Here is a 23,002-nt window from a genome sequence, read left to right on the forward strand (position 1 = left end):
ATCAAACCATTTGATGATGAACCTAGTCAATGGAGAAGGATGTTTCAGCCACATGAGGGTGGAAATGGAGGCTAAACCAGAAGAAGGACCTACTACCATGAAGTTATTAAGTTGCCGACTAGAGGACTCTTTCTTGGGCATTGTTAAAAATGCTTATCTCTGTTTGCTTTTGAATCTGAAGTATAGGTAAGGCATGAGAATTTTCTGAGAAACAATTTGATTTGCCCTCAGAAGGCCTAGCCTTGGCTGGTGTGTGGAGGTCAATGGCCCCATATTGGTCACTACCCCACATGCCCTGCAGGAGGTCACTCCAACCTGGGTTCCTGAAGCCAGCCCCTCTGAAGGACACTCCCTCAGAGTCAAGTTGTTCAGAAGGGTGTTCTTAGCAGCTTCATGGGTTCTTACTGGGCTTCAGGTAGTGCTAGGGGAGCCCAGAAAGGCTGAAGGGAGTTCCTTACTGACACCACCCAGGAAGACAGCCAGGGAGCATACAATGCCGAAAGGACGGTGTAAGAGTAGAAACTCGAAGTCTTAGACTGAAGACTCGGAGCTGTCTTCCTGCAAATAGCAGGGAAAATGCATAGTGTGTTCCTACCCCTGTTTACTGGCCCACAGGAGAGATACAAGTGTGTCCAAGGACTGCTTGTCTGGTCACTTTGGGAACATCTCCTTCAGCAAAGATCACAGCCTCTCCAAGTTCACAATAATTTTTATGAGATGAGCATTTATTCGTTCATTGACCACGATATGATCTCTGTCCCGTACAGGAGCGTGTGCATAGGAGAGAAGTCATGTAAGTAAATGGAAAGCCAGAGTTTGGATAGGTGCTAATGGAGATGAGGCTAGAGTGCGCTGGGAAAGTCTAGGAAGGAGCCACTACCTGGAAGGTCAGGGAACTTTTCACAGAGGAGGTGACATTTGAACAGGGTCTTGAAGGATAAGTAGGCTTAGAAATCAGTATTTCAGAGTGGATACATGTGCAGAGGCACCAAGGTTTGGAACAGTCTCTTAGAACTGAAAATAATTCAACATGCCTATATCAAGATGAGGCTGGAAAGATTTAGATCATGGTGAACACACATGCTTGGTAGAAAGGCTTGAGTTTTATCCTGAAACGGATTTTTAAGGGTAGAAGTGTTAGGCTGTTGGTAATAACAATAATAGCTATCTCTTATTGTATGCCTGTCATGTGCCAAGAACTGAGCTAGGCCTTCTGTGTAAATGAATTTCTTTCATCCTCTTCATAGCACAATTAATTAGGTTTTAAAAAGACCCATTTGATGGATGAAAAAACTGAATCGTGGACAGGTTGGAGGTTAGGCAACTTACTCGTAGCACATAACCAGGAAACAAGTGGCAGCACTGAGATTTAAACCCAGTCTTCCTGGGTCTATTGCCCATGAACTTCAGCAGCTATGCTGTGCTACTGGATGGAACAAGGTCTCAGAATAGATGGGAGGGGTTGGGACTGGTAGCACTGGGATCAGCCTTGGGAAGGATGAGGGCCGTTCTTTCTTCTGAACCAGAGCAATAGGAGGAAGGTCTGAATTTTTGAAAGATTACTCTGACATCAGTAGAGCTATTAGAGAGGGAAACTGGGGAGAGTGAGACCAGTTAGGAGGCTGAAGCAGTTACCCAAGTAAGAAATCTGGGGTCATCAACTAAGGCTTTGGAAACATGAAGTGGGGAGACAGATTTAAGAGGAATTTAGGGAATGGGATGGGACTTGATGGCTGACTGGGTGTGAGATGGAGGGAGAAGGAGAGGTCTCATTCAACATTGTGTCCCAAGTGACCACCATAGTGCCTGGTATATAGTAGGCACTCAGTAAACATTTATTCAATGAACAAATAGATGATGACTCAGTGTTTTCTGACGTGGACCAATCGGTGGCTTTAAAAGGAAATACAAGAAGAGGAACAAGCTTGGCAGCAGTCAAGAGGGAAGCGTGTGCATTTGAAGTGCCTGCATTTCATCCAATGACATTTGGATACACTGGTTGGAGACTGCATAAATCTGGGTTCAAGAGAGAGATTTGGGGGTCATTTCGTCAACACACAGTTGGGAACAGAAGCGTAAGGAATGGATAACCCTTCCGGGAGAGAGCAAAGAGAATGAAAAGACTTAGAATGGATCTGGGAACACAGTCCTTACAGATGAAGGAGATCCAGTGGAAGAAACAGAGAAGGAGCAGTCAGCGTGGTAGGAGGGAAATCAAGCGGCAAAAGCAGGAAGAGTTTCCAACCAGGATGTGTCTAATGATGGCAACGCTGAGAAGCGTCTTGTTGGAAAAGGACTGGAAAGAGACTGTTGGCTTTGGTCTTGGAAGAAGACCTTGCAGTGGAGCTTTGGGGGACAGAAACAGCAGTGGGATGGGGAGTGAATGGATGGGGAGGGGGGGATGCTCAAGAGGCCAGACATGTAGACAGCCTTTTTGACTTAATTATGAAGTGAGGGAAGGAGAAAGGGCACATGAGGGAGGTCGGGTGGACAGAAAGCTTTGGGCTACTTAGGGTGTTTGTTTAGGATATTGGGATTTTGAGCCCGTTTGTAGGCTGTGGGCAAAACAAGCACAGAGAAAGAGAATGAAGATGTAGGAGAAAGAGGATGGTGAGTGAAGGATCTGGAGCGAGTGAGAGGCAAATTGGACTGAGAATGCAGGGGCTCCTTTCACAATGAGCAGGTGAAGAAAAATGCTGTCATGAGAAGGAGCTGAGAGTTTTGCCCGCAGGAGTGTAGAGTAGGTCTCCTTATAATCATGGAATGATTACACATCCCTAGTACCTGTATGTGTGTGGGCATGAGGACCCTTCCTGCCATTTCATCCCCCTTGTAGGACCTCTCCTGGTTGAGCTTGAGAGGGAGCTGGGAATGTTTCAGTGACTAGGGCCTCCAAGGGCAATTGGAAGGTCCAAACAAGGCCCAAAAATGGTCTGACATGGGAATGGCCGAGAACCTATGTCAAGATGCCAGCCTTGATTGAGCGCCATGGGCTGTGCTGCTCTGCACTGTGGGAACAAGAACTGACAGTCTCACTGCAGAGGCAGGTGAAGGGCATGTCTGTCTCTCCTCGATAAACTAATAATAAAACAAAACCACCTTGGTCCATCCTCCTGGAAGCATCCTCCCAGAAGCTGGGAAGATTCAGGGAAAAGAGAAAAGGCAGCTCAGAGCACGTGATGCTGGCCTACTAGGTACACAGCTCTGCATCCTCCCTTTGATTGGGATGGTCTGGAGAAATGCGAACCCCGCCTTGGCCAGATGGGCTAGCTTAGCTTTTGTAGTCATTCTGCCCACAATAACATTTCCCAGATTTGGTCAATCATCAGAAATACCTGGAGAAAGTTTAAAGACACAAATTCCAAAGCTCCTTCCTCAAAGATCTGATTCAGTGGGTCTGAGATGGGAACCTGGAACCTACATTTTTAAAGAGCATCCTGGTGGTTCTGACCAACCTGGTGTATGTGATAAATAACAACTCCCTTCCCTCCCAGCAAAGCACACAAGGCCCTCCCGCCCATCTCCCCTCAGGCAGCCCTGGCTTCAGCCACACTGAACTCCTGGTTCAGAAACAGCTGGCCCTTTAAGAACTCCATTCAGCACATCCTATCCCAGTGTGCCTTCCCTTCTCCTCCAGGCAAATCCCTACCCATCTTTGAGACACAGTTCAGATCCCTGCTCTTCAGAGAAGCCTTCCTAACTCCACCAGGTCTTAGTCCTGCCTCTGTTCCTCCAGCACTTCATCAGCCCCTTCCGTTGGCATGCATGTTACATTGCAATGTGTTGGGAATCCCTTTCCTCCAGAGCTCATGAGAGCCCCCAAAGCAGGAGTGGCATGTTGTTTATCTCTCCTGCAGTTAGCACAGTGCCCGGCACAGAGGAGGAGCTCAGCAGATGTTTGAATACGTGAACAACTGACGGAAGAGACCTATCTCTGGGTCAGGTAGCTCCTCAGGTACGGCCCCGCCCAAGCTGGGCCCCAGAGCCTCCTCCTATTAGGACCTTTCAGCTCAGCCTCAGGAAGGATGTGGCTGATGAAATTTCCCTGGTCAGGACTGAAACCCAGACCTGAGTCGGTGCCCCCTACTGGCGCCCATCGGCCTTCCCTTCACAGCTTCTCAGTATGAACTCAAGACATAGGAGTCAATTTGCATATGATCTTCGCTGGATTTGATCAAGACAGTTAATCCACCTGTGCTGGAAAAGAAGTAAAAGGCAGGCAGGAGAGAGAGATACAGGAGGGAGAGGGATGAGGATGCAAAGAAGGAGGGGGCCTGGAAGGGAGAGGGCGAGGAAAGCGCATTTTATGAACTTCAAAGCCAAAGATAACAGCGTTTTGATTATTCACTCCTTGGGGATTATCAGTGTCACTCTTCCCTTTGTAGATCTGAAGAACAGAGAAATAACCGTCCAGTCAGCAATGACTCTCTCGTGCAAATGTCAGGAACCCATGTGTTGGCCCTTTTGTTCACTCACTTATGCATTGAGCAAACATTCACTCTTACACTCTCTGTGCTGCGCCCCGCGCAGATGCTGACTGGTGATGAGAAAGGTTTTCCTTAAATTCCCCCACAGCTCATTCCTCACGACTGGGCGGCTCTAGAGGGACCCTTCCACGGCCTCCTCCAGTCCTGACCCTGATCCCTTTCCTTTTTACAGTTGTTTTCAGCTCCCGGTGTATTTTGGCATTCCTCTTCCCCTAGAGCTGGCCGTGGCCTGTTCCCACACACCCTCCTCTCTTCGTGAAGACAAAGCCTGCTCCCTCCTCCAGCCGGGATTTTGTGCCCCTCGCATTTGCCCCATCCCCGTGTTCCTCTGATTTCAGCCCTCATCACACTGCGCTGTGTTTCACATATACCCGTGTGTCTCCCCTTCTAGACTGTGAGGTCTCAGGGCGTTGGCCATGTTTGTCTTCCTCTATTGCCTCTCCAAAGCCCAGCACCTGGCAAGGACGTATTGACTCTTGAGTGAATAACTGAATGAATGAATCCATCAACCAATGAGTGAATGAATGGATGAAGGGCTTACTACTCTCAGAGCCAGCAAAGTTAAACCTGAGGTAGTGACCAAAGTTCTAGAACCTCTGAAAGTTCTCAGTCTCTGCCCCTGGGCTTTCTTTCCCAACCTCCTCGAAAACCTTCCTTAAAGGGGCTGGGGCTTCCCTGGTGGCGCAGTGGTTGAGAGTCCACCTGCCGATGCAGGGGACACGGGTTCGTGCCCCGGTCCAGGAAGATCCCACATGCCGCGGAGCAGCTGGGCCCGTGAGCCATGGCCACTGAGCCTGCGCGTCCGGAGCCTGTGCTCCGCAACGGGAGAGGCCACAACAGTGAGAGGCCCGCATAAAACAAAACAAAAAACAAAACAAACAAACAAACAAACAAAAAGGTGCTGGAGGCCTCTCTGCTTGAGCTCCTGAGGGTTCAGAGCAGCCCTTCCACCAGACTCCCCTCCGCCCCACCCCAAGAGCCAGTTCTCCAGCCGTGCCCTGGGCCCTCAGCAAGACCCAGGCAGGAGTCACCATGCAGGCCGTGCCCAGGGAAAGGGAGTTCCCTTCCTTTCATGGAGCTAATAGGCTGTTCGAAGCCTTAGTATCCTGAGGCAGGAGGGGTTAGGGGAAGCCAAGGTCAGCCCTCAGGAGCTCAGAGAAGTGCTCTGAGGAGGAATAGGGAAGCAGGCCTGGAGCCGAGGGTTGTGGAGGGAGCTCTGACTCACTGGGAAGGGGCAGGGGCAGGCCATGGAAAGCCTAGGGTTTCCGTGCCAAGAAGCAGAACTTTCTCCTGAGGCTCAAGAGTTGATAAACTTTTCTGTGGTGATGAAAGCCTTTCTTCAGAACCCATAGTCATTAGGTTCTGATTGGCTGTGAGTTGCAGAAAACTCCTCCACAGAAGCTTAAACGAAACACTGATTATTTTCTCCATAACCCAGAGGTCCAGAAGTGAAGACTCCAGGACTGGTTTAGTAGTTTTCTCAGTGTCTTGAGCACCTCTGCCATGCTTTGCTTGTGGCTCTTGTCCTCATGATCACAAGAAGGCTGCTTCACCTCTGTCCTCACATTTGTATTCCAGGAAAGCAAGGAGAAAGGTGGGAAAATGCCCCGAGGACTCCTCAGCTCATGTCTCATTGCCCAGAATCCTGTCACTTCACTATCCTTAGCTCTGAGGTTACCCACGTATATTGCCACACTCCAAGCAAAGCCAGCGTTCTATTAAGATGCATAAATGGTGGGAGGAACATTGAGTGAACCACTATGTCTGTCACAGAGTCCCAATCATGAACTAGATCAAAAGGAACTGCTTTGGTTGGAGCAAGGCCCTGCCCACTCTGCCTCTTTTCCCACCTTTGTTTGTGCCCCCTTAGTACCTTTGTAGAACCCCGGGGTGCCTGGGAACTCAATTTGAAAACCATTGCTCTAGGCCAGAGGTCAGCAAACTTTGTGTAAAGAGCCAGACCATAAATATTTTAAGCTTTGAGGACCATGTGAGGGTTTTGTTGCACATTCTTCTTTGTAGTGGTTTGTGTATTTTTTAACCCTCTAAAAAAGTAAGAACACTTCTTAACTCAAGGGGCCAAACAAAAATAGGCCACGGGCCTGATTTGGCCCAAGAACCATAGTTATCCAACCCCAGCTCTAAGGGGTCGTGGGGCACAGAGTTTTTGGTACAGAGTGAAGGATGGGCAGCAGAGGCCAGAGCCCAGCTAGGAGGCAGTTATAGAAATGCAGTCACTGGACAAAACAATCTCAGTCTAGATCTCTTGGGACTCCAGCTTCCCAAAATATGCCTGAGAGCTGTCAGATCCTCTGGGCCTCACTGAGACCTTGGGCACAGGCTGGCAGGACTGGGATCCCTGTCCTTCGGCTGGTCCTGGACGGTGCTCAGGAAGCAAGGAATGTCCTCTGGGCCCAGGGTGGGCACCCTCCAGGGCCCCACTCCCGTTGCCCACAATTCTCCGGAAAGGCAGCTGTGTGCTGAGGGGTACAGCCTCCAGGATTTCCTCCCCCACCCGTTCTCTGCAATGAACACAGACTCAGCCCTCGTCCCACTGCTGGGCCCTGGACCAGCCTCCTGGCAGGTCTCTCTGCCTCCAGCCCTCCCTCCATGCCGAGTTATAGCTTCCCCACCATCTTCACCCTCAAATCCAGACTGCTTGCTCTGGCCTGCCAGACAAAATGCAGACTCAGCCATGCTGCTTTCCCCTCCCCGCTGACCCCTCGGCTGCCCTCCTGGCTCCTTGTTTCCCTGTTCACTGCTCAGAGCATCTCCGGGACGGAGCCCACACCCTCCTCCATCCTGCAGGTCCCTGCACAACCACCTCCTCCATGCGGCCGCCTTTCATCTCTCCCTCCTTTGCCATCCTCCAATACTCACTGTCTGCACCGTGCACTTGGCATTTAGGTTCTGCTGTAGATTGTAGGACGAGTGAGATAACTTGTGGGAAGCAGCTAGCTCGGTGCTTGGCACAAGGCAGGTGCTCAGTAATTATGTCCTAGTGCAGGGTTTGTTTATTCATTTACCTAATGGGTGCAAATTGGGGGTCTGAGCTGTATATACACGTGCCTCTTAATCATGCCTGTTTCATGTACGGCCACTCTCCTGCCTTAGAAAGACACCTTGCCAGCTTGATTCACCTGCATGTTAGTTAATGAACCATTACAGGATCCTGTCTTTAAAGAAAGGCCAAAGAGAAGAGCGAAAAATAAATGAAAGCACCAGTACACTGTGCACTGGGGGCCCATCCCAAAGCTTCAACGTTGTATGTTGAAGTATGCCTGGTGTAATTAGCTCCCATGTTAGGGTCAGACACTCTAAAATGCAGCTCACGTCAACGGTGCTCTACTCAGTGATGTGAATCACTTTATGGCTCTGGTTCTGGCCTTCAAAGCAATGTTTTCCCATCATAGACATAGTAATCACGTGCTCTGTCTTTTGGCGGTGGCTTCGTGAGTGGGGGCTGGCTGGAAGGGGTGACGGTGGTGAGGATGTACAGGCAGGACCGACTCCCTGCAGAGGCCAGGCCCCTCGGTCTGCAGAAGGCACAACTGGCTTTGGAGTATTTTATGAGCAAGTGTTAGCTGAGCTGCTGGGATACAGAAAAAGAGCTTAGGGAAGACTGAGAGCATAAGTCGTGGTCCCTACCTTGTGGACCGGAGACCTCCCTGGGATGCTGTGAGGCAGTCGAGCACAGTGGTAAGGGCCTGGCCTCTGGCTGCCTGATGAGTCCCAGTTCTACCACTTAGCTGTGTGATCTTAGGCGAGTCGCCTAATGTCTCTGTGCCTGGGCTTTCCCATTTGTAAAATGGAGGTATTCATAGTGGCTGTTGTGAGTCTTATATGAGTTGATATATGTAAAGCGCTCAGAACAGAGTCGAGTACATTATAGGTGTCAGCTCTTGTAGTGACAGAATCTCTCAAGAGAAGATCAAAGGGAAGATCAAAAACTGGGATTAAGCGTCTCAAAGAATCTCCTAGACCAGAGGTCGGCAAACTACCACCTTTGGGCCAAATCCAGTTCATTGTTTTCGTAAACTAAGTTTTATTGGAACACAGCCATGGCCATTCGTATACATATCAATGTACATGAATTATGGCTACATGGGTGTGTGAAGCTGTGGCTGCATTCATGCTACAACAGCAAAGGCGGGTCATTGCAACAGACATCATATGGGATGCACAGGGGCAAATATTTACCACCTGGCCCTTTACAGGAATAGTCTGCCGACCTTTGTTCTTGACGATAGCTCCTGTGAGGGGTCCAGGAGCCTGGCGATAAGTCCATGCTGGGGAGTCAGGAAACGTTTGGAAAGCGTTCTCCCATTCAGCATTGTCTGAGCCCGTGGCATGTGCCTGGCACACCGACAGGTGCTGGTGGTTCAGAGGCCATGAGACCTGGCCCCTGCCCTCCAGGAAGTTCATGGTGTAGTGGAAGACCAGGTAAACAGGTCAGTCGCAGTACAGCAGGTAAGTCCTGACACGGAGAGGCGAGGAAGGGCAATCAGGGAGCACTTGGACAAGAGCTCAAGGATGCGGAGACGTTGCTAGGGAAACTGCGGGCGGGGGAGGGGACTGTGCAAACCAGGGTCGTGAATGGGCCAATGTGAGGGGAGACCACACAGGTCCTGTGGTGGGAGGGCGGAGGGGAGCAGGTGCCGGGGGCCCCTCCTTGCGTACTGGGCTGGGAGAGGCGACATCGTTCTGTAGGGCAGGACTGGGGAGGGTAAGAGATGGGAGGGCGATTCCAGCCTGAGCAGATGGTGGTGATGGGTCATCAGGGAACATGGAGGCGAGCTTGCCTGCGCGGCGGGAAAACCAGAGGGGCTAAGGCTTCCCCACTCGCTGTAGGTTGCTCACTGTAGTATGTGTCTATGTAGCCAACAAGGATTTTTATCAGTAGGGTCTAGTATTTTTGTCGAAACTATCTGAGAGCCCCAAGCAGGAATGCTTTCCTCACTCTACTTGCATACCACCGGCGATGGGCTGCTCACTACCTCTGAATGCAGTCCTTTTCATTGTGGGACCGTTCTGACAGTCACAGAGTTGGGTCTCATTGCCTTGTCATCTCCACGTTTGCCCTTGGAGCCAGCCAGGGTTACCGCTGCTCCTGCCTCTGCCCCTGAGTCTCTCTTCTCCAAGGTCAGTACCCCCAGTTCCTCCATCCCCTGTTTTCTAATAGGCCCCAACTGCTGCCTGCTAAGGGCCCACAAGCTCCCTCACCCACACTGTTGCACAGCCCAGACATGGGTCTGTTTTCCACCAGCCCTCAATGCTATTGCTCCTAAAACAAAAGTCTCATGCCATACATTCACTTACGACTCTTCCATGATTCCCCCTTGTCTTTAGGACAAAGCCTAAATCCTTAGCATGACAGACAGCCCTTCCTAACCTGGCTCCTCCCACTTCTCTGGCGTCACCACCCTCTGCTTCCCTCTCAACCATACAACTCTAGATTGACTCACCCCACCGCTCTGCCCCAGCACCTGCTTCTCCCTCTGCCTGGGTCACTTTCCTTTCCTTCTCCATTTATCGGACCCCAGTCCATCTCCCAAACTTAGCCTGGGCTTCATTTCCTCCAGGAAGCCTCTTCCAGCCTCCTTCCAGCCAGTGGCACCCGTCCTTCCTGTCCTGTCTGTCCACGCTCACGGCTTCTCGCCGTGAGGCCCGTGCCCAGGCCGAGGGCACTGCACAGGCGGTACGGGGCTCAGCCACAAGTGCAGCAGCAGTTTCCTTCCGAGGCACCTGAAGGCACCCTGGGGTGAGGCTCTGCTGGGCTGTTTGGTTTGGACAGAGGAAGCCTGCACCACTAGGAAAAACTATCCATGGGAATTCTCTACTCCCTGAGTGGCAGAATAGAAAACAAAGAAGCACTTGCAGCCTCCCTACTGGGAGACTGAAGATCTCTATCAGATTGAAACCAGCCTGAAACAGGCAAAAAGAGGCCCAGACGAGATGTTAGGGGAGGGGACTCTGTGTGTTCTGTCTTCACGAACGGCACTGTCACCCACCACCCAATTGCCCAAGCCGGGAAGCTGCAGGTCTTCCCAGACTCCCTCTCTCCCTCAGTCCCCACATCCATCCAGTCACAAAGCCCTAAAGACTGCAGGACCGTCTCTCTCTTGGCGTCTCCACTGTGTGGCCCTCTTGCATCGCTCACCTAACTGCCACTGAAGTCTCCAATCAGCCCCGCCGGCTCTGGCCTCTCTCCTGCCTTGTCAGTTTCCACACGAGCAGCCAGACCCATGTTCTTCTCCAACACCTAACTGTCCCCGTCACCCACTGTTTAAAACTCTCCTGCTGCTCCTCCCTCAGGATAAAGCCCAGCTCTTCGGGGCAGGGGAGGCTATGAGGCCCTTTGGACCTCGCTCCAGGCAGATGTCTCAAGTTCTGGACCTCCTGGAGCCACCACCTTGCACAGAAGGCCCAACCACATTGTCCCCCAGAATGAGTCAGCTGACGGCTATGCTCAGTTTGTGGATCTGCATTGCTAGACACTGACCACTCCAGAATGTTCCATGTCTGCCACAGCTCGGGCCTTGTGCACTAGACCCCTAGCTAGCGTCTGTCACCTGGGGTTCTGGTTATCAGTTTACTGTTCTGTCTCCCCGCTCACCCAGGGCAGGGACCGGTGCCATGCTCACCATTGAAACCCTACCTCCTAGGCTGGCACGTGGTGTGAATGCTTAGTGAATATTTGCAGCAGGCAGGGCAAAAACAAGATAAAAGAATCTTGTCGAAAGCCCTTTCCTGGAACATTCATTTATTCGACAAATAAACAAACAAAGTGGATGGAGAAAAGCAGGCAGAGGAGAGGCTGAGGGAAGTGTCTGCAGGTCCCTGAGGACCGCATACCTCAGAGTCCACATGTGGCCTGAAAATCTGCCTCCAGTTCCGCGAGGATTTCTGTGCATTAAAGCATGAAGGAAGAGTCTTATCCTCTCACAGCTGGCCAGATGTGCCTGGTGTTGCCATGACAGCCTCCAGAATTGGCCAGATGTACCATGATCGTCTTTGGAAAACGTCAGGGGACCCCAGAGACTGTATGGCCCTAGAGAGAAAAAGCTGACACTCGAAAAGGTGGCATGGAAACACTCAGTTTGGATTGAGGGCTGTGTGAGGTGGTGTCGCGGGCGCTCTGGGCATGGCGACGTGAAGATCCTTGCTGTCTTCAAGGCCGTAGGAGTGTCTCCCGGCAGCCCCTGCCCTCTCCCTAACCCCTGCTCCCTCCCTAGGTGATCAAGCTGGCCTTCGAGGAGTTTGACCTGGAGAGGGGTTACGACACCCTGACGGTCGGGGACGGCGGTCAGGACGGAGACCAGAAGACGGTTCTCTACATGTGAGTGAATCGAAGCACGTGGTGGGCAGGGCAGGAGCTCGGGTACCTTGGCTGGGGGCGGGGGATGGGCTTGTCGAGTCCTGCTTGGTCCCCCTGACCCTACCCCCCGCCACCATGCTGTGACAAGGAAAGGTGTCCTGCAGCACTGTCGCAGCCACAATCCTTCCGTCTCCCTCTGCTCCTACCGAGGAAAACAGAGCACTGGGCCAGAGGCTCGCTAGGAAGTCACAGGGAAAGTGTACAGAAGGAACAGCCTCTCAGAGAGCAGGGGGAGTAGAGGTTTGCTGCGTGCGCCTGGAGCATTCCACTGGACTGCCTGCGTCTGTGCAGACCCTGCTTCTGCCCCCAGGAGTTTTTCCTCAAGGCCACGTACATGTGTGGTGGTCTAACTTCAGACAGAGACAATGGAAGTGTTTTGCTCATTTCCCTCCATGCTCATAACTGTCTGGGAAAAGGATGGTTTCAGGGAATGGGCACCACATTTTCTGAGGCCAGAAGGGCTGGTTTGACATGATCTAGTCACGGGAGAGGATGCTGTCGGGCTGTCCTGGGCTCCATTACACTGGGTCTCAGCTCCTGGGGGCCATTTGGCTCCTCCTTCACCCACCATGATCAGCCTGACACAAAAGCAGAAGAATGCTTCTGTTCAGGGTGTGTGGCCCAGCGTTAGAGAGGTAGACAGTCCTGACCTCATCCGCCTCCCCTGCCAAGAAGGAGGGGAGATTTCACATATGTGGGGCACCTACTGTGTGCCCAGGCACTGTGATGGGAACTTTCACATCAGTTATCTCATTTAATTCCCACAGCAGCCCTGTGAGGAAGGTGCTATTATACCCATTTAACAGGTGGGAAAACTGAGGCCCAAAGGGTACAAAGATGGTTGGTGGCAGAGCCAGCACTTGAATTCATGTCTTTTGATTTCCATCAAGGACAGCATCCCATGCCACACCCCCTCCCAACCACACTAACACCCTCTGGTCTTAATGCTAAAAAAATGGCCATTCTGTAATAGCTGGCTTGTCCAGGAACTGTTCTGTTCTGAGTGCTTCTCATACCTTCCTCACATCTACCTGGAATATGCTATTAGGGCAGTTGAATAACATTCCCTACCATGTCAGGTGACATGGCTGGGACTTGGGATCTCTCAAGAGAAAGGAGTGGAATGTCGGCCTGAAGGGCATCCTCCCTGCTGCCTTCTCTCCACGGTATTAATCAGGGTTCTCCAAAGAAACAACCAATAGGATGTGTATATAAAAAAAGGGATTTATGATAAGGAATCATTTTGTGTGGTAATGGGGACTGACAAGTCCCAAGATCCACAGGCTGAGTCAGCAAGCTGGGGATCCAGGAGAGCTGATGATGTAGTTCTAGAGCAAAGGCCAGCAGGCTCAAGACCCAGAAAGAGCTGATGTTCAGTTCAAGTTCAGGGTGGGAAAAAAGCACTGCCCTAGCTGGAAGTCAGGCAGGCAGGAAGAACTCTCTTTTACTTGGGAGAGAGTCAGCCTTTTTGTTCTATTCAGTCCTTCAACTGATTGGATGAGACCCACCCTCATTGGGGAGGGCAATCTGTTTTACTCAGTCTTCCAATTTAAATGTTAATCTCATCCAGAAACACCCTCACAGAAACACCCAGAATTATGCTCGGTCAGACATCAGGGCACTTCGTGGCCCAATCAGGTTGACACATGAATTACCCATCATACTCAACCCCTCCCTTCCTCTCTGTGCATCCCCATCACTCACCTGCCCTGGCATGCTGACCTGTGTGGTACATCAGCTCGATGTGTCCAAGAGGCCAGGATCCCACTCTGTCTCCCCCATGACCCCATGGTGCTCTGTCATAGAGAGAACCGCAGAACAGCAGAGCTGAAAAGACTCTGGGGGATCATACATTTCAACCCCTCATTTATATGGAGTGAAAAAGCTCAGAGAGGCTCGACCATTTGCTCAAGGTCTCACAGCAAATGAATGGCAGATCCAGGGCTTGTACCCAGGTCTCTGGACCAGTCTAGTTTGAGTGAGATCCCAACAAGTTCTGTAGCGGCCCAGGGGCTCTCCCACCCCCCTCAGATCTCTTTAGGCCGACATCAATTTCAAAACTTCAGGGAAACACATGCAGAATCCTTGGGTTCCTTAGTTGTCATAATTGGGTCACACAGAGGAAGAGCAGAGGCCTTGGTCTTCACCCTTGCTCACCACCACCCTGGAATCCATCCTTACTCATCACAGAATGTCAGAGCCCCCAGCCCAGGGATGTCACACGCACCAGGCTGCCGTATCCCAGGTGGTCTCTCCCCACTCCACCGGCACGGTGCTCACAGAGTACCGATCCCCTCTCTGCAGCCAACTCAACAGCCCTCCTCAAGCTTTGAGACCCCAGGGTAGAGCAGAGATTAGGGTCCGTTAATCCCACCACCCCCTCATAACCCCCCACACCCCATCTGTGCTGACAGTTTGTCTGGTCCCAGCAGAAAAAGGAAGCCAGGTTTCTTCTAGGAGCCCCAGGCTGTGCCGTGGACTCTGACTCTGCCACTCCAGCAGGCTGACCTTGGGAAAGCCACTGCCCATTTTGCACCTCTGTCTTCTCATCTGTACAGTGGGGATAACACAACCTCTACCTCACTGGGCTACTGGGGACATTAAATAAGATCATGAAAGGGACATGGTCTGACTTGGGTAGGTGCCTGGTAAATGTGAGTTGAATCAGAATCCTCTCCATGCCTAAACTCTCTTCTTCAGAAAGAGCGTTGCCCAGGGTTGGGGCTGCGCTTTAAGCCTCACTTCTCATGCTGGAGTGGAAAGAGGTGCCTCATTGAAAGGACTGGCTGGGTTCCGACTGGGGAAATGGGTTTCTGTCTGTGTCTTTTCTGCAATACAGTTCACACGAAAGACAGGAGGTTGCAGGGGTGTAGACACCCCCTTGATTAGATCTGGCTCCAGCCATCCCTCCCCTGTGCAAGTGAGGACACAGACCTCTCTTCCAAGCCCTGGAGTCTGGGCAGGGGAGTCGTGGCTGAGATGCAAGCTCTGCCTGTGGCCGGAGGGGAAGTGGTCCTGAGTCTCCCAGCACGTGAGCACGTGCTGCCGGGCTCAGTGCCAGAAACACTGTGGGGCTCAGTACCTGCCCGAGTGGGCCTGGCACCTAGATATTCCTTTAGATGTCATCAGTCACACCGTCATCCTCTTGGGGTGCCACAGTGGGGTGCACGCCTCTGAATCTCTCTCTCCTGACAGCCTGACAGGTACGTCGGTCCCAGATCTCATTGTCAGCACCAACCATCAAATGTGGCTCCTCTTCCAGACCGACAGCAGTGGCAGCTCCCTGGGCTTCAAGGCTTCTTACGAAGGTAACTGCTGTTGGGGAGCCAATGAGTCAGATGCTTGGGGTGTGGTTTGGAGTCAACAAGCCCTGGGTTCGAATCCCGGCTCCGCCCTGCACTAGCTTCCTCTCCTTAGGCATGTTATTCAACTTCTCTGAGTCCCAGCCTCCTTCTTTGTCCAGTGGGTCTCCTGGGCTGTTTTGAGGATTACCTGGGATCAGTCACACACATCAGTTCCATCCTGGGTTCATACCTGGCTTATGTAGACCTTTGAAAAGCCCCATAAACTTTCTGAGCCTTGCTTATTTTATAAAATCTTTAGACTGGAGACAGTAGCTTCCCAAGCTACCCTCTTTGGGTGTCATAGTGATGAGTGACTATGTGCACAGGGCTAGGGACAGACACACACCGTTGGTGACCTGAGGAGGGTACAGACGCGGGTGACCTGCATCTCTTGGTGGGAACAGGCATTAAGGGAACGGCAAAGTCTGGGGTCCAAGAGATACCTTTACCATCACCCCTCCATGCACTGCCAAGCCTCCTGATGACGGCTAGGGCAGATCCCCACAGAAGGTGGAGCAGAGACCATCCCCCGAGCATTTGTGAAGGCCGTGTTAGGTATCCGCCCCTAGACCAGCACTGCGGGAACAGATGCATCAGATCTAGGCCCTTGCTGCAAGGGGCCTGCGCTATCATGGTAAGACAGAGGAGAAAACAAACGAGCTCTTATTAAAGCAAGATAATTGCAGCAAACAGAACCAATGGGAGCACAGAGAAGGGGCAGCCGTCCTTTCTGGGGCGTCGGGAAAAGCTTTATCGAGAAAGGGAGCTTTAAGTCTTTAAAATGACTGGAGAGACAGGAGGCAGTGGAGGGGGAGGGAAAGCATCCTTCTCCACCCCATTCGGAGATGTGATCATTCTACACGGGACTATTTAGGGTCCAAAGGACTCTCACTCTGCTCAGTGTGACTCACACCCCCAGTGGACCAAAGGCTCTTCCTGTACCAGGACCTGGATTCTGTCACCAAACTGGGTACACAGGACATGTATTAGTGTCCTAGGGCTGCCCTAACAAAGCACCACAAACTGGATGGCTTCAACAACAGAAGTTTATTCTCTCACAGTTTTGGAGGCTAGAAGTCTGAACTCAAGGTGTCAGGAGGGCCACGCTCCCTCTGAGACTCTGGATAGACTCCTTCCTTGCTTCTTTCTAGCTCCTGCTGGTGGCCAGCAATCCTTAGCTTATAGCTGCTTCATTCTCATCTCTGCCTCTGTGGTCACACGTCCCCGTGTGTCTCTCTCCTCTTCTCATAGGACACCAGTCATGTTGGATTAAGGGCTCACCATCTTAACTTGAGTTCGTCTGCAAGGATCCTATTTCCAAATAAGGTCACATGCACAGGGACCAGGGGTGAGGATTCAGCACATCTTTTTGGAGAATACGATTCAACTCATAACGGGAGGCTAGCCCTTATTTCCTGCAGGAACACTGTCCAACCATGATATGCCCACTGGGGTAAGGATGATGGATGTACTGTTCGAAGAGTAGGAAACATGCATCTAAGTGAGACAGGACAGCAGACAGAGAACACCTATTGGGTGACAACGTGCTGAGTTCAAATCCTGGTTCTGTCACTTTCCAGCTCCATGGTGAGTCAGGGAGCCTGTCTGGGGCTCTGTTTCTTCATCTGTGAAATGGACATAACAATACACCGGGCACAGGGCTTCTGTGAAGATTAAGTTTAGATAAAGAAAGTGAAAATTAAAATGTTGCAAATTACAAGGTGATTAGTGAGTAGTGAGTGAGTACACAGGTAGTTAAATGAATGGGCTCTTCTGGCACATCCTTATATATACGCAGCTGGGAGGCAATGGAAAGAGCCCCAGACGAGAAATCAGGAGACCTTGATTCAGGCCCAAGCCCTGGCTCTCACTACTCTGGAAATGGGAATGGGTTTAGACTCAAAAGGTTTCTAAGGTTTCCCCATTTCAGAACTTCTACGGATGTTCAGCAGTGAATGTTTCCAGAAGTGGGGAGGAATGATTCTGTGCCATCCACATTCCCTAATCTTTCCATATCTTATTCATGGCCTGGATAAGACAAAAGTCACATGAGCTTGAGAGGGATGATGGTACAGCAGTCAGCAAACAGCGTGCAGAAAGAAAGATCTGGATGGAGTGGAGTAAGTGGCTCGGTTACCAGGAGAAGATGAAGTGGGAATAAATATCAAGTCCTGTGTGAAGTTTCAAAAATATTAGCTACTAGAATTTATCCCAGGGAGTGAGTGTTGCTCTATTCTATTCCGATCAGACATCAGAGAGCTGGGCATAGACGTGGGGACCTCAGCTTGAGATGGATAAGGAGAGGACTTAAAGTCAAGCCCAATGAGCAAGGTTAACAGCCCCCTGAATGTTTATTCGGGGGAAAGTGGACTCAGGGGAGACTTGAGAGCTGTGTCCAAATATTTGAAGGGCTGTTCTGTGGGAAAGAGGAATTAGGCTTGTTTGGTGTGATTTCATTGGAAAAGAAAGGGACATATCGTTTGTTGAGAGCCTATTATGTGCCAGAAGCTGTGTGCTCATTGTCTCAGGGTTTTCAAACTGTCACACAAAGACCTGGGCTACCCTCGGTGACCACCAAGGTGGTGGGATAGGGGATGCCCAGCAGGGAGCCCTCTGACCCTGCCTCCATCTCCTCCTGTAAACCTTCTTCTAAGAGGGGATTTGTAGCTAAGCACGAGTTTGAATAGTACCGCTTCATCTCATGCAGTGCTCACAGCTATGTGATGATGGCTGCTCTTCTGTAGAAGAGGAATCAGAGCCTCAGAGGGTAAGTGACCTGCCCAGGGCCACACAGAAATGTGGGACCTGGCAGAGTCAAGATTCGACGCTGGGTCTCTGTAGCTTGAAGGCCCATGATTTTCTCTTATACTGGGAGCCTCCCAAAGTTACAGAATTTCAATTCCTTATCAAATCTTTATAGAAGCCGAAGCTTTGCCCCAGTCAAGTGGGCCATGAGCCCAGTCAAATAAGTCATGAGCCTGGGTTCCTTGTTACTAGAGATTGGGATTAGGTTGGCCATTTCACTCAGCCAGTATTGATTAAGCTCCCGTTATGTGACCAGAACGAGGCTAGGTACTGTGGCGACAATAGAAGACAACATAGACTTGGCCTAAAAACGTACGCTGTGTGACTGCTGGTCACAGACTAGGTGTGGGCCGGACTTCTCCTCGGAACCGTGACAAAATAGGAAGAGAGAAGAGAGTCTGGACGTTTAGACCCCTCACTAACCCACAGGGGCTACACGGGTTCTGTGCATAGAGGCAGCAGCTTCTGTGAAGATAGAACAGACTCTGGAATTGGACCAGAGCTGGTGAATCCCAGCTTGGCCCCAGCTGTGTGACCTTAGGCAAGTTATACGGTCTCTCTGAACTTCAGCTTCCCCACTCATAAAATGGAGGTAATAATGCCGACTATATGGCATCGCTGTGCAGTGTTATGAAATGAGATCACGAAGGCTCTTGGCACCGTGCCTGGCACAGAGGTGCTGTCCCCTGGGAGCTGAGAAAGTTCCGTGATGACCACTGCCCTCCACTCTGGGCTGTGCCCTCCTCTGCGGGCCACGTGGCTCCGTGCCTGTCCCCCAGGTGGCCCGTGGTTGCTCTGATAGCCCCAGTCCTGGGCCCCTGCCTCACCCTCACTCCCCAGACTGGCTGGGAAAGGAGGTGTTTCATGGTGGCCACTGTGTAAAGTGTGAAGGCAGACGTGGCAGAAGACAGACCCTGATCACCAAGGGCCTCAAGGCCTTGTAAGGAGTTAGCACTTTGTTCAGCAGGAAGAAGAGCCTGGGAAGGGTTAAATGTCAGGACGGGCCTGCCTTTCCCTTCTTGTCCTTCCACCTTTGACCTATGTTTGAGGGTGACACCCATGGGTCTCACACCTTCATTGCGAGATACCCTCTTCTGTGGAAGAAGTGGGTGGTCGAGTTCCCTGAGGCCCCGATATGACTGTGCCCTTTCCCATCTGCTCTGGGCTTCTCTTCCTGCAGCCTTCTAGGTCCCATCCACCCTCCTAGCTACTCCCCCTAAGCTCTTGCATGGCTCCCCACTGCCCCCTCAGCTCACGCACTTCTCAGGCTCTCAGCTTTCATCCTCTTTTTCTAGAACCTTCCACCGTTGATCACATCTACTCCCATGACTTCAACCTCAGCCTGAACCCTGGTGACTTTCAGATCTACTCCCCACTTGCATGTCTAGCTGTGACACATCTTACATAGCTTCCCCCTCAGACATCTCAAGCCCACCCCGTCTGTCTTAGGCCTATTCTGGCTGCCATAACAAAATACCGTAGACTGGGATGCCTGAATAACAGGAATTTATTTTCTCACGATTCTGAAGGTTAGAAATTCAAGATGAGGGTTCTGGCTGATTTGGTTTCTGGTCCGGACTGGCTTCAGATGGCTGCCAGATGTCCTTCTGGCTTGCAGATGGCTGTCCTCTCACTGTGTCCTCACGTGACCTTTTCTTGGTGTGTGCACATGGAGGGAGAAGAAGAGTGCGAGTGCGTTGTCTGTTCTTATAAGGACACTAATCCTATCAGATCAGGGCCCCACCCTAGGACTTTGTTTAACCTTTATTACTTCCTTAGAGGCCCCATCTCCAAATATAGCCACACTGGGGATTAGGACTTCAACATCTGAATCTGGGGGAGACACAAACGTTCAGTGCATTAACACCATCCCAAACCAAGCTCTCCATCTCCACCCCCACACCCCCTGCTCCCATGTCCCCATCCCAGTGAACAGCACCACCATCACTCAGCCTCATCTCCACTTCCTCCTCCCTCTCCCACCTCTGACTCAGTCCCCAGATTCTGCCAGTTCTCCCTCTGCGGCGCCCCAGCTCCTCTGTCATTGACGTGGCTAGGCCCTCGTCACCTCTCACCTGATTACGACACAGTCCTCCTACCCAGCATCCCTGACTCCAGGCCCCTCCCCCAGCCCCACCCATCTGCCTCTTGCCGCTCAGTGATCTTCCTAGAATCCAAATCTGGCACAGTTCCCTGCTACTTAAAAAAAAACACAAAACTTTAATGACAGCTTCTCACTGCTTTCAGGATAAAGCACAGTCATTCGTGTGGCATCCAAGGCCCCCAATGATGATAATTCCAAGCCAAATTCTGGCTCCTATGAACCCATTCTAGGCAGATTACAGTTTATTGATCTATCTGGTCCTACAGGGTGTAGCCCAGTGCCTGGCACAATCGGGCACCCTTCCTCTACATCCTCTTAATCCCCTTTTGTCCCACTTTACCACCTCCCGGCACTCAGGTGCCAAGAGCCCACATTCTTCACTGTCACCATAGACTCTGGGGTCAGACAAACCCACTTTATAATCGAGTTCTGCCATTGGCTCTGTGTGTGATCTTCAGCCAATCCCTCCACATCCCTGAGCCTGAGTTTTCTCATCTGTGAAGAAGGACTGATAAACATTCATCTCACAGGAGTCTTGCGAGGATTCCGTGCAGTGAAGCCTCCAGCGTGGGGCATGGCACACTCAGTTTAAAAGCCTGATCCCCTCCCCTGCTTCCCTAGTCCTGCAGCTCTTCTAACCCAAAGCTTCAGAATTATCTCCACCCCCATCTTAGCCCTTCTTTTAGCCCAGCTCCTGGGGAATTCCATGCAGGACAGACATCTTGGCTCAGGGATGGGAGGGTGGCCGGGATGCATGTGTTCCACAGGTGGCATGAGGCATTTGAAGGCAGAAACCCCCAGGCATACCTGACCCCATCAGCATCAATACCCCATCTGCCCCTGTTCAGGTAGAGAAAACCTTCCTTAGGGCAGGCAGGTGACACTGCAGTATCATCACCGACCCCCTGCCCCCCACCCCCTGCCCATTAAAAGTTTGAGGTCCTGGGTGGGAAAAGTTGAGGGATTTATTTCCCAGAAATACTTCTCATTATGCTTGTCACAATCCCAGGTCAGGGTGGGGGAGGGGCCTCCAACTCTGTCAATATCTGAGTCTTTGGCACCTAGAAACTCAGGCCCCCTCCATGAGGGCAGCCAGCTGTAGGAAAGCATTCATATTTGCAATTGCTCTGCTTCCCAGCAGAATAAGAAATATTTAAGGAACAGGCAATTAGCACTTACCAGAAACATTATAAAATTACATACAACTTGCTAACAAGTTTTAGCATCAATCTCGGAGTCTCTCCACTTCCTGACTTGGAGCCTGGAATCTGGCAGCCTAATGCTAAATCTCGGAGGCCGGCCTAAGGGAGGAAGGAGCTGGGACCCTCACCCTGGAGATATGGAGAAGCAAGGCAGTAGAGATCATGCAGAAAGGATGCCCAGTAGTCCAGGGGACTCGTGTTGGAAATGAGGTCACCTGTGTATTCAACATCATCTAGGCCCCTATTATGTGTTACAGACACTGCTTAGACCACAAGGGGATACAAGGATAACAAGACAATCTGTGCCTTCACCCAGGTCTTAGTCTGTCTTCATTAGAGTCCAGGAAGTATGAGAAAATGGGGAAATATCAAGGAGGGGCAGTTAACCTTACTTGAGGGCATCAGGGAAGGCTCCCTGGAGGAGCTGGTGTCTGAAGCTAAGACTCGTTTATAAGATGGAAAGGAGTTGGCCAACATCCCAGAGAGAACAGGTTGACTTAGAAAGCCTGATCCCCTAGGGTTGCCTAGGGTTGAAGCTAAAACTTCCACAGAATAAAGTTTGAGAGCAAGTAGGGGGAAGATGACCAAGTCTAGCCTTCTGCAGGCGGTGCCTGCATCCCCTTCTCCAGAGCTGAACTCTGGTGGTGGCACCAGGAGGCCTCCTGAAACAGATGGTGTTAGAGCTGAGCTTGAAAGGAGACCAAGGGCAGCAGCCCAGCATCCTGACTCTGCTCCTTTTTGGACCCTGCCTTTCCTCCAATCAGAGCGTTAAGCACATGGCCATTTGCAGCCTCCAGTCTGAAATTTTCAGGACCTCTGTCTCTTCTTACTTTATCCCCATAAGCTCAGAGGCCCAAACTTTCCAACTTCAACCAGGAATGACACCAGGCATATTCCTAAGATGTTCACTGAGTCTCCATGATACCCTTAAAGCTTCCTCAGGCACTGAGACCTAGAGGTTTGCTAGATACAGGCAGCAGCTGGACCCACGCTACACACGAGTCTTTCTTGGCCCCCCGGAAGGCCAGGGGTGCTAAGCAGTGAAGGATGCTGCACCTTTAAAATTTGGCAGGAAGTCATCTGTCAATGACATATACTCTTTAAATACATGGGCTTTTGCAAACGGCAAGCTCCAGTTTGGAGCTGATACAGACAGCCTGGGGGAAACCTGGATGTTCTACATGTCTGTCTTCACCCCATATTCACCATATTCACCCCTGTTTCCCAACCTCCTTCACTCTGTGACACACCCATGACAGTGTGGTGGAGGAAAGGGACGGGAGGGAGGAAAGAGATGGGAGGGACGAATGTCACCCACTTCCTCCACCCACATCTCCATCCCATTCATGAAAATTGTGTGCAGAGAACGATGGACAGGTTCCCAGAGATACACGTACAGCTGCCCTCTGTCTCCTGCCTGCTTGTGCCCTTCCCATCATCAGTAGAAACGTACAGTGGGATGTGGTTCCCAGGAAATCCATGAGATCTGGGCATGCCCAGAGGTCGTCTTAACGCACCGAAGATGTCCTGGTCACTCATTAGGAGTCTGTGCTGGTTGAACAATTGGTCTGGAGGGCTCAGAATGCCCATAAGGCACTGCGCTTGGTTCTGGAGGTACAAAGAGCAGTAGGGGTGGGACCCCCGTCTGTAAGGAGCTGATCCCGGCTCTTCACGGTCTCCCA

The 23,002-nt window shown here is 51.3% G+C and overlaps 1 protein-coding gene across 1 annotated transcript in view; it reads left to right on the forward strand.

The window, feature by feature from the left end:
* The window catches only part of CSMD2 (CUB and Sushi multiple domains 2), a 641,557-nt gene that overhangs the window by 343,114 nt on the left and 275,441 nt on the right, over positions 1–23,002 (forward strand). Inside the window, exons 13-14 of the mRNA XM_024765304.1 lie at positions 11,723–11,826; positions 15,061–15,173. Of these exons, the coding sequence (XP_024621072.1) occupies positions 11,723–11,826; positions 15,061–15,173 (217 nt within the window). The remainder of the gene's footprint in view (positions 1–11,722; positions 11,827–15,060; positions 15,174–23,002) is intronic.

The sequence above is a fragment of the Neophocaena asiaeorientalis genome, unplaced genomic scaffold, assembly GCF_003031525.2.
Source record: "Neophocaena asiaeorientalis asiaeorientalis breed wild unplaced genomic scaffold, Neophocaena_asiaeorientalis_V1.1 scaffold409, whole genome shotgun sequence".
Classification (NCBI taxonomy): domain Eukaryota; kingdom Metazoa; phylum Chordata; class Mammalia; order Artiodactyla; family Phocoenidae; genus Neophocaena; species Neophocaena asiaeorientalis.